Source organism: Bacillus rossius, assembly GCF_032445375.1.
Source record: "Bacillus rossius redtenbacheri isolate Brsri chromosome 9 unlocalized genomic scaffold, Brsri_v3 Brsri_v3_scf9_2, whole genome shotgun sequence".
Lineage (NCBI taxonomy): Eukaryota > Metazoa > Arthropoda > Insecta > Phasmatodea > Bacillidae > Bacillus > Bacillus rossius.
Genome location: NW_026962013.1, coordinates 31,510,482 through 31,524,370, shown reverse-complemented (window position 1 = coordinate 31,524,370; position 13,889 = coordinate 31,510,482). Strand labels below are relative to the sequence as shown.

At 37.8% G+C, this 13,889-nt stretch overlaps 1 protein-coding gene across 3 annotated transcripts in view; it reads right to left on the bottom strand.

Annotated features, from left to right (window-relative positions):
• The window catches only part of LOC134542931 (sushi, von Willebrand factor type A, EGF and pentraxin domain-containing protein 1), a 259,383-nt gene that overhangs the window by 47,245 nt on the left and 198,249 nt on the right, over positions 1-13,889 (bottom strand). For all 3 annotated transcript variants that reach the window (XM_063387537.1, XM_063387539.1, XM_063387540.1), the window contains 10 exons: positions 13,463-13,715; positions 12,098-12,232; positions 10,378-10,575; positions 8,843-9,058; positions 6,587-6,730; positions 5,559-5,707; positions 4,473-4,599; positions 2,714-2,914; positions 1,831-2,058; positions 421-554 (listed from right to left, as the gene is read on the bottom strand). In XM_063387537.1, coding sequence (XP_063243607.1) covers positions 421-554; positions 1,831-2,058; positions 2,714-2,914; positions 4,473-4,599; positions 5,559-5,707; positions 6,587-6,730; positions 8,843-9,058; positions 10,378-10,575; positions 12,098-12,232; positions 13,463-13,715 — 1,785 coding nt within the window. The remainder of the gene's footprint in view (positions 1-420; positions 555-1,830; positions 2,059-2,713; positions 2,915-4,472; positions 4,600-5,558; positions 5,708-6,586; positions 6,731-8,842; positions 9,059-10,377; positions 10,576-12,097; positions 12,233-13,462; positions 13,716-13,889) is intronic.

Here is a 13,889-nt window from a genome sequence, read left to right as displayed (position 1 = left end):
GAAAGTTATTAACAAATTCTCTATGGACCATTCATGCACTTAATTTTGAAGGAAACAAAACCAACTCAAATCCACAGGATGCTATCATTTTCACAGAAAGACAAGTGTAAATCTTGTTTCCAAAACAACTTAGTGGCTGTTGATGGTTTTTTTCTTCAGAGACTAAATGGGCTTATAATGTGACTAAATACCTATGTTTATGAAAATTCTTTGTCGCCAAAATTAGTTTATTAAAAAAAATTCATTCTCGCCGACCACAGTTTTGAAAGAGTAAATCACAAAGCTACGCACACCCATAAACCATCGCCATCCTTATCTAGGATTGTTTCTAGCCCGAATGCTGAATAGCACGCATGGAACACTAGAAGCTCCAACGTTGTTTTGCAATATCTTCTTGCCACCACGACGTCAGACACACACCTCGCACATGCTTCCCGTGAAGCCCTCCCTGCACTGGCAGTAGAACTTGTTGTCGAGGTCGACGCACTTCTCCGTGCCCTCGGCGCTGCACGGGTCGCTCAGGCACTCGTCTATCTCCGCCTCGCACTGCAGACCTGCGGTCAAAACACCACGAGGATTAAATCATATAAAACTACACTGAATTAAGTTACTTAACTATTCTGTAAAATATAAAAACCCATCTGAAATAAAGATTATTAAAAAAAAAAAAATCCAACACTACTAGCAATTTACACATATTGAATGGTGCTGGTAGCACTGTTACGTAACTTGTAATGTTGTAATGTTGGGTAAAATGAACAGTAAATTTTGAGTCACCAAAAAATTTAAGTGTTACTTTCAGCGGCAGATGCAAAGGTGGGTTGGAGATTATGAAAATACATGCTAGAGCTTGGTAAATGCAGTGTGTTATTTTTGATTATGAAAGGTGAGCTATTTCAAGACTTGGAACTTCAAACCACACAGGATGTGATGCACGTTGAGAATGATGATATAACTGTCCAAACCCCTTGGTGTAGACATAAATTTTTTAAACACATTGTTTTTAAATTTTTGTTGAATTTCCATTTCTAAAAATAATTCTGTATCTGCCACTTGTTATTATGAAATATGTATTTAATTCTAACTGGTAAAAATATAATGCATACTTTTGATGGAAATAAATTTTGTTTCCTAATATTCATTTAGTAAATACACATGGAAAACATTACAAATGTTTTACTGTAAAAACTGCCAACAGATTTTTTTTGTCAACCTCTTCAAAATGGTAAACTCACCACTTGAAATAAAGTGTAAAGCCCGCCGCACACGGTACAATATTCCTTACAATATTGTAAGCTAGGAGTCGTACTGGCTCTACAACTAGTTTCTTCACTCGAATTCAAACTGGATACTAGTAGCTGTACGAGCTGGGCTACTGGTTTTGCGTAATAGACAGCGTCCTATTTTCGTTGCTTGGTGTGTTCCAATATTTAAGGAGTGGCCAATCAGAACTCACGAAGACAGCACGAGGGGTTGTTTACACTTTAAAGCGCGCATGTCGTGATAAACATGGACGGAAAGAAGTGAACTGGTGACCAACTCCTCGTTTTGATAAATGCATACAAAGAAGAGCCTTGTTTTTATGCAGTAAGAAATGTGAATTATTATACTAAAAATTTGTTGTGGAGAATATTCTCTTAACAAAACTAGTAAGGCAGCTAGAATCATGTGCAGCAGAAACTTGTAGCGCACCTAGTGTTTCAGCTTGTAACCTACACAGTACAGAAACCAGTAGGCATTCTAGTAAGCAAACTAGTAGAAAATATTGAACCGTGTGCGGTGGGCTTAATAGAGTGTTAAGTGAAACTTGAGACGAGGAGCGACACTCACCCACGAATCCTGGGCGGCACTTGCACACGAAGCCGTCCAGCGTGTCGACGCACGACGCCCCGTTCTGGCACGGGCGGGACGAGCAGTCGTCCACCGTGTGCTGGCACCTGCTGCCCGTGTAGCCCGGCTCGCAGTTGCAGGCGTAGCCGTCCACCTTGTCCACGCACTGGCCGCCGTTCTCGCAAGGGCCGCTCGAGCAGTCGTTGATGTTCGTCTCGCAGAACCGGCCTGCACACGTCCAAGTGCAACGCTTCGGGGAACGACCAAGCATTCGTTTTATAATCAAATGGCGTTTGGTGTCTTTGGGGTAGTTTTAAACAACGAAAGTGAACAAATGTGAATCAAGCAGTGATGAAATGTGTTCGCCATTCACTAATATTGTATATATTACTGTAAACACAGAGTTGTTAGATTATATTGATGAACAAAAATTTAAAATTGTATTTTTGTTGCCAAGGTAGATTAGTGATTAGTGAGCAAATTGTTTTTACAGTGTCTTGTTCAGTAGATATTTAAAAAAATAAATAAAATATATACACACATATTTTATTATAAAAATGGATTATTAAATTTCCTTGTTGTTGCCTCCTACCACCATCAAAATACAAAATATTGATCAATGCTGTTCCTCCGACTGTCTAGCTCACTAAAAAAATACACAAACAGTCAACAATGGGGGCATTTTCCTGGTATATATGCTTATGCTCACTCTCATCAGACTTGCCAACATATAGAGAGAAATATTATTAAAAAATTTTAAACTTACATTAAATTCATTCCCAAGTTTCAACAAATAAGAATTTTCCATATTTTAATTAGTTTGGAAATACATGATTTACTGTTCTACACACTAGAGCGATCCCAGCGAAAAAGCAATACATACCTGACCATCCAGGGTGGCAAACACACTCGTGGCGGAAGAGTTTGTCCACGCAGACTCCGTGCTGGCAAGGGTTGGTGGCACAGAGATCAATCTTAGTGTGGCACCTCTTCCCCGTGAAGCCAGCAGGACACGAGCAACTGAAGTCTGCGACCTGGTCCGTGCAGTTAGCTCCCAGCAGGCAGGGCCGCTCCGCGCAGTCGTCTGAACATATTCAGTGCACACACTCCGAACTGAGATCACTTGTAAAAAATCTGTAAATATTGATGTAAACACAAAATGAACTAAGAATGATGTTGAAAAAATGTAGGTCATTTTTGAGAAAAATTTAAGAATGCCTACTCTTATTAAAGATTTTATTTAAAGAAGTATATTTCCATATCTCATATGTAATGAAAACAACTCTAGCAAATTTTTTATAAAGGTAAAATTTCTCTTCATACAATATATTTCTTTAAAATGTTTTAATAATATTATATTTTATATATTATTTATAATTATATATTATTTAAGTTTATTATTATTAAAAAAATTATTAATATTTATTTCAGAAATAGATGATACTGATACATATTTAATTAAATGCATACAGGGAAGAAATTTATGTGTATTTTAGGGATAGGATAAGCAATAAAATTCTCAAATATCATAAAATCCATAGTATTCAAAGGATTTGATATCTGAGGAAAAATATTTAAAGAAAAATATTAGCAGAAATAAAGTAAACTACAAAATTCAACACTCATATGTTCTCAAGTTTATAAGGTAAATTTTTTTCTTCACATCTATCTTGTTACTATTCCCCAAGATATTGTACTTTTAGTATGTAATATATAAATAAATTTACAATATGTACATTTTCTGGAAACATAGTTTGTAAAATAAAAAATTTAAAGGTTTCAAATCTTTAACACCATAAATAATATTCTTATTTATTGTATATTATTTTATTTTTGACCCTTGATACCTAGATTCAGATTCGAAAGGTACATTCGGTACTGTTTGGAAGTCGAATTCAAAATTTGTGTTCGAGAAAATTGGGACTTGACCCATCACTAATATATTCATATAACTTATATAATATATGATTCCATAATTAAATAATAGCAGCAAAACACAAAACTTCGCATACACATAACTAATTGTGGCATTGTCATGCCACTGGCATATTTTTTTCTTTTGTTTGTGGCATGTGAGTCGAGAGATAGAGATAGTGAGATAAAGAGAGATAGATACAGAGAAAGTGAGAGAAAGAAAGAGAGGCAGAGAGTGATGGAGTGAGAAAGAGAGTGATAGAGATAAAGAGTGACAGAGAAATACAGAGAGATGGAGAGAAATTTTGATATATAGATATACAGAGAGGTGTAGAGCTAGAAAGCTATATAGATAATGATATATAGATCAAGAGCAATAAAAATATATATGTACATAGAGGAGATAGATATTTAAAAAAATTAAAATAAAGGGTTAGAGGTATAGAGAATTATACAGCTATATTTATATACAGAAAGACAAATATATAGAGATATAAGATGATGCATATAGAGATATAGATACACATACACACACATATATATGGATAGATGGATAGATGGAGAGAGATGCTTTGTATTTGTGTACAAACTTAAAAAAAAATTACAAAATAGTACCAAGAGGCACTGCAACATTTGTTATAAATATAAAATAACCACAAATAAAAGAGCATATATGCATGTTTGGCAGAAGCATTTTCGCAATGGAGGGCAGCTGCAGCGTAGCTAACCTGTGTTCACTTCGCAGTTCTGCCCCTCCCAGCCCGGCAGACACTCGCACGTGAAGCGACCCTGCTGCAAGGCCACGCACGTCGCTCCGTTCGCACACGGGTTGCCGTTCGAGGTGCACGGGTTGATCTGCCAACACAACAGCCAGCTTTTAGTTTCATAATCCTACAGTGTAAACCAGGCCGATGCAAAAACTCTCATTAATACATGGTCCCTAGCACAAAATGTTATAAAGTAATACAAAGTTTCTTTCGTCCAACAAGAATACAATTACATGTATTAAAATTAAAACTCAAAGAATGGTTTATACAAACATTACAGAATAATGAAACAAAATATTATTAAGCTTCAACTAAAAATAATATTGATGCATTCACCTTTGTTTCAGTAGGATGAAAAAAATAGCAGAGAAAGTAAATATTTATCCTAAATGATATTATATCCACCATTTAGCTGATTTCTGAAATTTTGGTGTCTTTTGAACCAAGAAAGCACCTAAACTAAAATGTATTTTATCATTCCTGAGAGATATCTACATTTGGACCTGTAATAAAATTATGAGCATGTTTAATTAGAACAAATTAAATTTACGAATTTTATTTATAAATTACATAAAATTAGTGCATAAATTAAGTTTGCAATAGTTCAGGTAGAACCAACATTGTTATTACAAAATGATGCAAATATGTGTTAACAAAATTTGATCATATATTTATTTTATATAAAATAAGCTTGTAAACTGAAATATATATTAATTGGTAAATGAGTTATAATATACAGTGATAATCCAACATTATATGTAGTACTTGCATGAAAGATTATGCTTGTATGTTAGGTGTAACTTCCAGTCTTATCTAGATAGATGATTTGTATGCCTTAGCGATCACAGCCATCAAGGATACATCAGTACGAACTACAAAAGTTAGATTCCAAGATTAGCTTTCCTATGCCAGCGTTAGTATTGACCATAAGTATACAGTGAAAGAGGACCAAGGTTAAAGATTCCTATGACCTGAGGTAGTTCCTGAAAAAGAACTCTTAGACATCCCCACTTTAAAAAACAAACTAAAAAGGAAAAACCTCCTCACCGTAACATCACAGTTCAGCCCAGTGTAGCCCGAGCGACACAGGCAGGTGAAATTATTCAAGCCAGGCTCATCTTTGCACATGGCCCTTTCAGGACACGTGTCGTTTCGGCAGTCTGACTTTTCCTCCTGACAATTGACACCACTGTAACCTGGAAAACCACACAAAGATAATAACTCTGGTGTATCATCTCAAATGTGCATTCATTTGTATCATCTGATATAGTCAGATCATTAAAAAATCAATGCTGGCAAAATATGAGCAAGATACCAAATATTTATATGTATAAAGTGTCTCTGTGGGTTTATTTGTTTGTTTTACTCCAAGCTTGATGCAATTTTGCACAATTGACTTTCAAAACAAGAGGAAGAGCAGTATCTGCATGATTTAATAATAATAATAATAATAATAATAATAATAATAATAATAATAATAATAAAAATAAAATAGCCATTTTTTTTCTCAACCCTTAATGCTTTCAGTGCCTGAGCCCATTTCATGCTTCTTCCCTGTAGCCATAATTTATTTTTTCTTCATTCTGCGTAAAGCCCAAGCAACTCCAAGTGCTTCAGCTAGTTAACCACAATATCTCATATCTATGTGATAAAACAGTTCATATAAATTTATCTATATGTAGGTGCTTTAGCTAGTTAAGCACAATATGTATCTCATATTAATGTGAAATACAGTACATAATTTATCTAGATGTTAAAAACAAAACATGGAAGAAAAAAAACTTTTTCAGCATAAGTTTAAAGCTAATAATGATAGGCTCTGATGTACAGAACTAAGTGATACTTTTCCTAAAACAATTTATAATATTTTTAACTATGAATTCTCGGTAACTTATTTTTGATTTCCCAAATCATTATTTTAAATTATTAAAAAATTTGATAATCTGCAGAAACAGTTGCTTGCTTCAAAGGGAAACTAGATTACTGGTAGCTGTACTCAGTAATATTGGTACAGCCCTGATAATTACAGAGGTTATTCAGAGCAAGCGTCAGAGGAGAGGCTGTGAGCAGCTCACCGGGGGGACACTGGCAGCGGTAGCCTTGAGGGGAATCCTTGCACGTGGCCCCGTTGTAGCACGGCTGCGACAGGCACTCGTCTATGTCCACCTCGCACCTGCGGCCCGAGAACCCGGCCGGGCAGATGCACTGCACGCCGTGACCTGCGGTGGGAACAAAGGGTTGCAGCGCACCGGGTGTCGCATGCTTGACGGGCAGAGACCCGGAAACTTCGCTGATTCGTTTGATGACAGTCTGAATTGCTAACACTTGTGTATGCCATCTGCAATTGGTCCACAGTTGTTCTGACACGCCCCCAAGGTAGTCCAAACCAATAACAAACCAACAGCACGTGAACGGTCGAATCACATTCAAGTCATTCAAGAGTAAAATTTTTCCTTTCTTGAGTACATCTGCCAATGAACACCTGATTTAAGACTTGATAAAGCACAGCAACATCAAATCTATAGCTCGCAGTTCACTGAACCAGCAAATTTTCCGGGTCTCTAATGATAAGAGTCAAAATTGAAATATGTAATAATTTATTGTGGTTTATTATTTTTTTGTTTTCATATTTTTATCCAGCCAACAAGTTTGTGTAATTTACTGCCAATTACATTTTTCGACCATTATTTATACCTAGACCAGGAAATATGTTTCTGTAGGTATTATGTTGTTTAGAAAGTCAAATATTTTCATGCAATACAGTAAATACTTAAGAGTTTTAGAACCAAGGCTGCTGTCTAGAAGACTACATGAGAACCTCAGTATTTTACTATTAAAATTTGGAGGTACAGTGCACTAAAAATACAATCAAAGGTCAAAAAACAATGCCCTTGCTAGAGAGTAGATGATGCACCAATAAACCTGATACAGCCATCATATATTTATGAGGACAATTTACTACCCATTTAAAGAATTTTTTGTAGCTGTCAAATTTGTCATGATGTGGCTCTGCCTTTTCTATCAGTATGTATTTTTGTAATTCATATTTTTTATTTGCAGCAGTTAATAGGTAACGTATTTATTGAAGAACTGAAATAAAAAATAAGTTATGGACATCTGAGATTAATAATGAAGCTGATGCATCCAAGAATTATAAATATTATACATCTATGATTGAGTGCAAAACATAAGTGGCATTTTCATATCATAGTTTGTTGTGTATTGGATGCCATGTCACAAAACTCCTCATATTTGAGGCCATACTGCAATTAGTTGCATGTGGCACTTAAAATTTTTAGAACACAAATTTTTAACTGATGGAAAAAAAAGAATGTGAAGTAATCGTCACTCACTTACAAAGTGGCTTTTTAGTGATCTTTCCGAGACTGTTTGTACTAAAATTTAAACTGATGCAGACGTTGCAAATATCTGGCCTCAAATTTACATTACTTACCTTGGAAAACTTTGTTTTAAAACGGAGGGCAGTTCAAACTGCATTGGTATAAATCAATCACATCAACATTTAAACATTTTGTCTCTATAAGATAATCAAGAAGGCTCAACCAAGAGCAACCATTTTTATGACTCACTCTCTCTCTCTCTCTCTCTCCATATATACACATATGTATACACACACACAAACACATTTTAAGTGATTTAATATATATAAAAAATATAACTTCCACAACTGCCACTGATTGTTTCAGAACTTTGTTGTAACTTTTGCGGCATACAGACTGTTCTTTGTTTCAATGAATTTCTTCCGGAGGACCATAAATATATATTAAGAGTCTGATTTAGTGAATACAACTCTGACACCATCTTGCCGAACTGTTTATAAACAAAAGCCAAAAGGGGCACAAGTAACACTTCACACAACAAGGACATAAGTCACAAAGTCCGAACACAGACACCCTGACTAGTTAAAGGTTATTCTGGTGTGAGATAATGAGGTTTCACAATTCTGCGGCATGCAGACACCCTGCCTGGTTAAAGGTTATTCTGGTGTGAGGTAATGAGGCTTGACGGAGCCAATGCGAGGAATGCGAACCCACCGAGCGGCAAGCAGACACCCTGCCTGGTTAAAGGTTATTCTGGTGTGAGGTAATGGGGTTTGACGGAGCCAATGCGAGGAATGCGAACCCACCGAGCGGCAAGCAGACACCCTGCCTGGTTAAAGGTTATTCTGGTGTGAGGTAATGGGGTTTGACGGAGCCAATGCGAGGAATGCGAACCCACCGAGCGGCAAGCAGACACCCTGCCTGGTTAAAGGTTATTCTGGTGTGAGGTAATGGGGTTTGACGGAGCCGATGCGAGGAATGCGAACCCACCGAGCGGCACGCAGAGGCCGCCGTGCTGGCAGGCGTTGCTCGTGCACTGCACCAGCTCGCACTCCTCCCGGCCGGCTGCCCCCGCGTCCTTGGTCCTCATGCTGGTGGGGCACTCGGAGCAGGTGGTCTGGCCCGCGCTCGGCTGGTAGAAGTTGCGCGGGCACTGGGCGCAGGGAGCCAGCCCCGTGTCCGAGTACTGCCCCGGCGAGCACTTGGCTGCGGCACAGGTGAACACAGTCAGTCGTCGGTGGAAGCCTCCGTGGATTTTTTCTTTTTCAAATACTGTGTTTTTCAAAAGAGGGAGGGATAAGGAGGGGGGAGGCAAAATTTCCGTGACCCAGGCTAAGTTAAGTTTCCAGGTTATTTTTAATACTCGTGTTTTAAGTAATAGAATTCATATGAAACATTGCAAGTTATCCAAAGTAAAGATCACGTTAAAATTTATAGCCACGGTAATGTTTACAGTCCATAGATATACTTTTTTAAACTTGCACAATAAAAATTAAGTAGAGGGCCCGAAAAAATTATTTTCCCCAAGGTGTTTAAATTCTCTCAACGGCCTTGGTGCCAATACCATTCCTCATCACCTTAAAACTAGGAAATATTTTATAATCCCAACTTTAACAGTAAGTAACAACCTACTCTGAGATTTTTCAAAAAATACAATTTGTTGAAGAATTTTACCACTTATAAAATGTTGTATCCCTGGTTGACAATCTACACCACCACACAGAAACAATAAAACTGAAGTATGAACCTGACCCACCAATTTTGTGCATCATAAAAATAAATTCTTAAACATTTTTCAAAAGTTCCCACTTAAGAAAGTTTCCTGCCAAGAGAATTTAGATAATTTTGCACTTGACCTAAAAACGTAATGCAATTCAACCCTTAAAAGGAATTTTACTACTATCTAATAAGTCTAATTTATTTCAATCACTTGAGAAAATTCTGAACCATTTTACTAATATTGTTTCTTTTATTCACAGCATAGTGAATGTTTATATCAATATTACTCTACTTTTTTTTTTAAATTACAGGTTACAAGTATTGGCTGACACTAGATTAAAAAAAAAAGTGTGGGGGGGGGGGGGGGGGTATGTCCATATTATTCATCATCTAACTCTTGCAGCCAACAAACAGAGTTGATACTAAGAATATACTTTTCGTGATTTGTAATATGGTTGAAATTTTTTTTTTATTTCATGAATGGACCAGCATTTTGGTTGTTAATGGAGTATTTGGGTTATGTTTCATACTGAAACTGTTACCAGATAACACGAAAGTCAAAACCGATAGCCGAACGTCCGATGACGCCGGTACCAGACGAACCACTGAGTCTTTCCTGGTGGCCACCAGGATCGCTTGAGTTAATGGCAGCAAAATGGTGCCATATTTGAATTTTGAAGCGTCCAACACTTGGATTAGTTAATGTAAATCTAGGGTAAGCACTATTTACAAATCCAACAGTGTACACGGTGTACAAGTGCGGAACTCAGCTCGTGGAACCGGGCTGAGCCAAGGGGGGCACCCACCTCGGCAGTGCTCCTTGCCCGGGGGGGCCGGCTGGTAGGTGAAGGTGCTGGCGGGGCAGGCCTGGCACTCCTTGAAGCCCCCCGTGGGCGGCTCATCCGTGTAGCTGTTCCTGGGACACTCGAGGCACGGCACCAGCCCCGTCGGGGAGTACGTGCCGTAGCCGCACACCGGCACGCAGTCGCCCACGCTCTTCGACCCTGGCGGGGGAGGGAGGCGCCACTGTGACGCTTGCACGTATTTTTCAAAAGAGGGAGGGACAAGGAGGGGGGGAGGCAAAATTTCTGTGGCCCAGGCTAAGTTAAGTTTCCAGGTTATTATTAATGCTCGTGTTTACCCTGATAGGATGAAAGTATATTTTTAAGTAATAGAATTCATATGAAACGTTGCAAATTATCCAAAACGTAAAGATCACGTTAAAATTTATAGCCACAGTAATGTTTACAGTCCATAGATATACTTTTTTAAACTTGTACAATAAAAATTATGTAGAGGGCCCGAAAAAATTGCTTGCATGGCCAACTTCACTCTTTTTCAGGGCCACCAATCGTTTTTGGGAACAATCAGAGGGCCAAACATGTTTCAATAAATATTAATATTAAGTTTTTTTTCAAACATATATCTTTTAAGTGTCGTATTATTCTGTAGGATAACTAATGTATACAAAATATGGGATGTGATGAAAACCCCTCAAAAAAGTTACTTTTAAAAATTATATTTATAAAAAAATTAAACTTTAAATCTAGGAAGTAATACCATTGAACAATGTTTAGATTACCAAAATGTAAATAATTATTTTCAATATTTATGAGAGGACATCACTGCTTTACATCAGTGTCTGCTGACATATTATTAGTCTACAAATGCATAAAAAAGTTGATACATTACAGTTTACCTGATAATATTTGCTTGTTCAAAAAATTCTTTAAACAGGCCGTGCAAAAAAGATGCCGGAGCTCGGATGTGGCCGACGAGCCACTGATCTAGACATTTGTTGTCCAAAGGCATTTGACTGAATACGGTACATTTCCGCTCAGTTTCCATATTTAGGTAGCGTATTTACACTGAGTTTGTGTTCAGTGTGCTCAATATTCCTGCAAACTATTGCTAACAATAACATCACTTCACAAAATTGGTACACTACCTATCATTCAAATAATGTAAAAAGTAAATAAAATAATGGAGTAAATTATCAGTACTTCATTAGCAATTAATTCTATTAGATGATTCAGAAATAATGTCTCTTTCTTCTAAGACGAACCTTTCTGTGGTGGTTTGAAAAACTTAGTGAGATTATTATCTACATTCCTACTAAAATTCATACTGGTGCACAAAAAAATAAAAGCAAGTTTAAGAAGATGCAATTAGCAAACTAACCAATATCTAAATTCTACTGCAATAAAGTTAAAAAAAAAAAATCAAAAGCGGCATTTATATGCTTAACTTCAACTTAGTTTCACTGCTATTCAAGGGCGTATGTAGGAGAGGGGAAATACGAAGAAATCTATCACACCCCTTCCATTAAAACTCTGCGTAAGCTCCTGCTGCTATGTTCTTACATGCACTGAAAAAAAAAAATTATATCAAGTAATAACAGCGTTTACAAGTAGTATTAATTTTAAATATTGACATCATATTATGTTGATTGTCAGTGTTCAAAGCGAAAGTGTCTGCATTCGGTTTTGAACATTTTTTGATGATGACGTGGTTGTTTCACAGTACCTTCCTCGCGCGTGTATGTGCCGAGAGGGCAGCGCTGGCACGAGCCCTGCCGATCTCTGTTCTGGTAGAAGCCCTTGGGGCATGGCGTGCAGGTTCTCTGCTTCTCCCCGGCGAACGTGCCGGCGGGGCAGTGCACTGGAAAACAAGCACAGCATGTGCTTGTAACGACACAAAGGGATCACGTGCATCTCTGCAAGAAACGGTGAAGCTGCTTTTTTCCATGCAGCCAGAATTTTGGTACACAGACTGTACTGCCAAGTGGAATGAAATCCCATAAGCTCCGGTCAACTTGCGGCAAAAAAACTGTATGCATTCAGCGTTTGCTTATGGCGTCCTTGAAAATTATCTTTTGCCATTCTAAAAACACGAATTCTACAGCATCTGGGAAACTGCTAATTTTATTCCATATTTAAAAATAATCTCTTTCTCAATGTGCAAACATACTGCCATACTGTTTGGGGTTCTTAAGTTTTTGATAGTATAATAAAGACAATGTACAAGATTGTTTGCAAATAAATTTCTGATAGTATAATAACAAAAATAATAGATCAACTGATTATAAATTTTTGGTATTAAGTAATTGATAAGATGAACTCAACATCATTTAACATTTTAAGAGCTACCTTTGAGACATCAGTATGTTTATTTATTTATTATTTTATTTTAAGTTGTAACAGTTTTCATCTACATACTACAGTTTAGTTTATTATAGGACCATATTCTAATTTGGATCTCACCAAGGAAATTTAAACACCTACAGTATTATTAAAACTAAATTTGAAAAGAAATACGAACACATCAGTGAATCTATATTTCAAGCATTATAGGTAACATATCTTCGATAAGGGCACGTGTTCTATTGGCATTAGATATAATGGAATCAAAGTGATAAAGGAAAAAAAAATTTTTAGAATCAAGTGTAAGGGCAAAATATTTTTATGAAACTGTTTTTTACGTTTGTTTGGTGTTCTAATTTATATTCAAAAGCAATGGGTACCTAGCAGTGGCGTGCCCAGGATTTTGCTCTGGGGGGGGGAGGGGGGGTGTCAGGCAGAAGGCTAGGGCCTTTGCGGGGGGCCCGGGGGCCCTCCCCTGGGAAAATTTTGAAAAATACGTGTTCAATATTGCTGATTTAGGCTATCTAAAAATACTGTTTAATTAAACATTTATGCTTGTGTCATTGAACTTATTTTAATACCATACTAAATATTTATTTTTTTCATTTTATGAATTTAATATTAAAATATTTTTAGCCCTGGGGAGGGAGGGGGGAGTCCGGTCCCGTTCGTCCCCCCCCCGTAGGCACGCCCCTGGTACCTAGTGGAGGTTATCGCGAGGTTCGCCACGGAAGGGGACGGCACTCACGGCATCGGGGAACGTCGTTGGTGTCCATGTTGAGCACCTCGCCGACCTTGCAGTCGAAGCCGCGCGAGATGTTGGACTTGAGGGCGCGCAGGGGCGGGCACTGGTTGCCGATGGCCGACACGTTCAGGAGCGGCTCGATGACGGCGCTGGCGTACGGCACCGACAGGTCGAAGATGAGGTTCAGCGTGGAGCCGCAGAGGTCGTAGAGCTGCGGCTGCCTCACCGCCGGCACGATCACCAGCACAAAGTCCATCTGCCGACGGGGCGAGGGTCAGTTCCGACTCCACCGTTACAGACCCTGAGTACGTTTTACTGGAGAGCATGATGTTACCACTCAGAAGTAAATCAAGGCATGGGAAAGCCCACTAACACAGTAAAAAAATCTGTAGATCAGTCAATATTTGTATTAAAAAAATACTATTTTTTT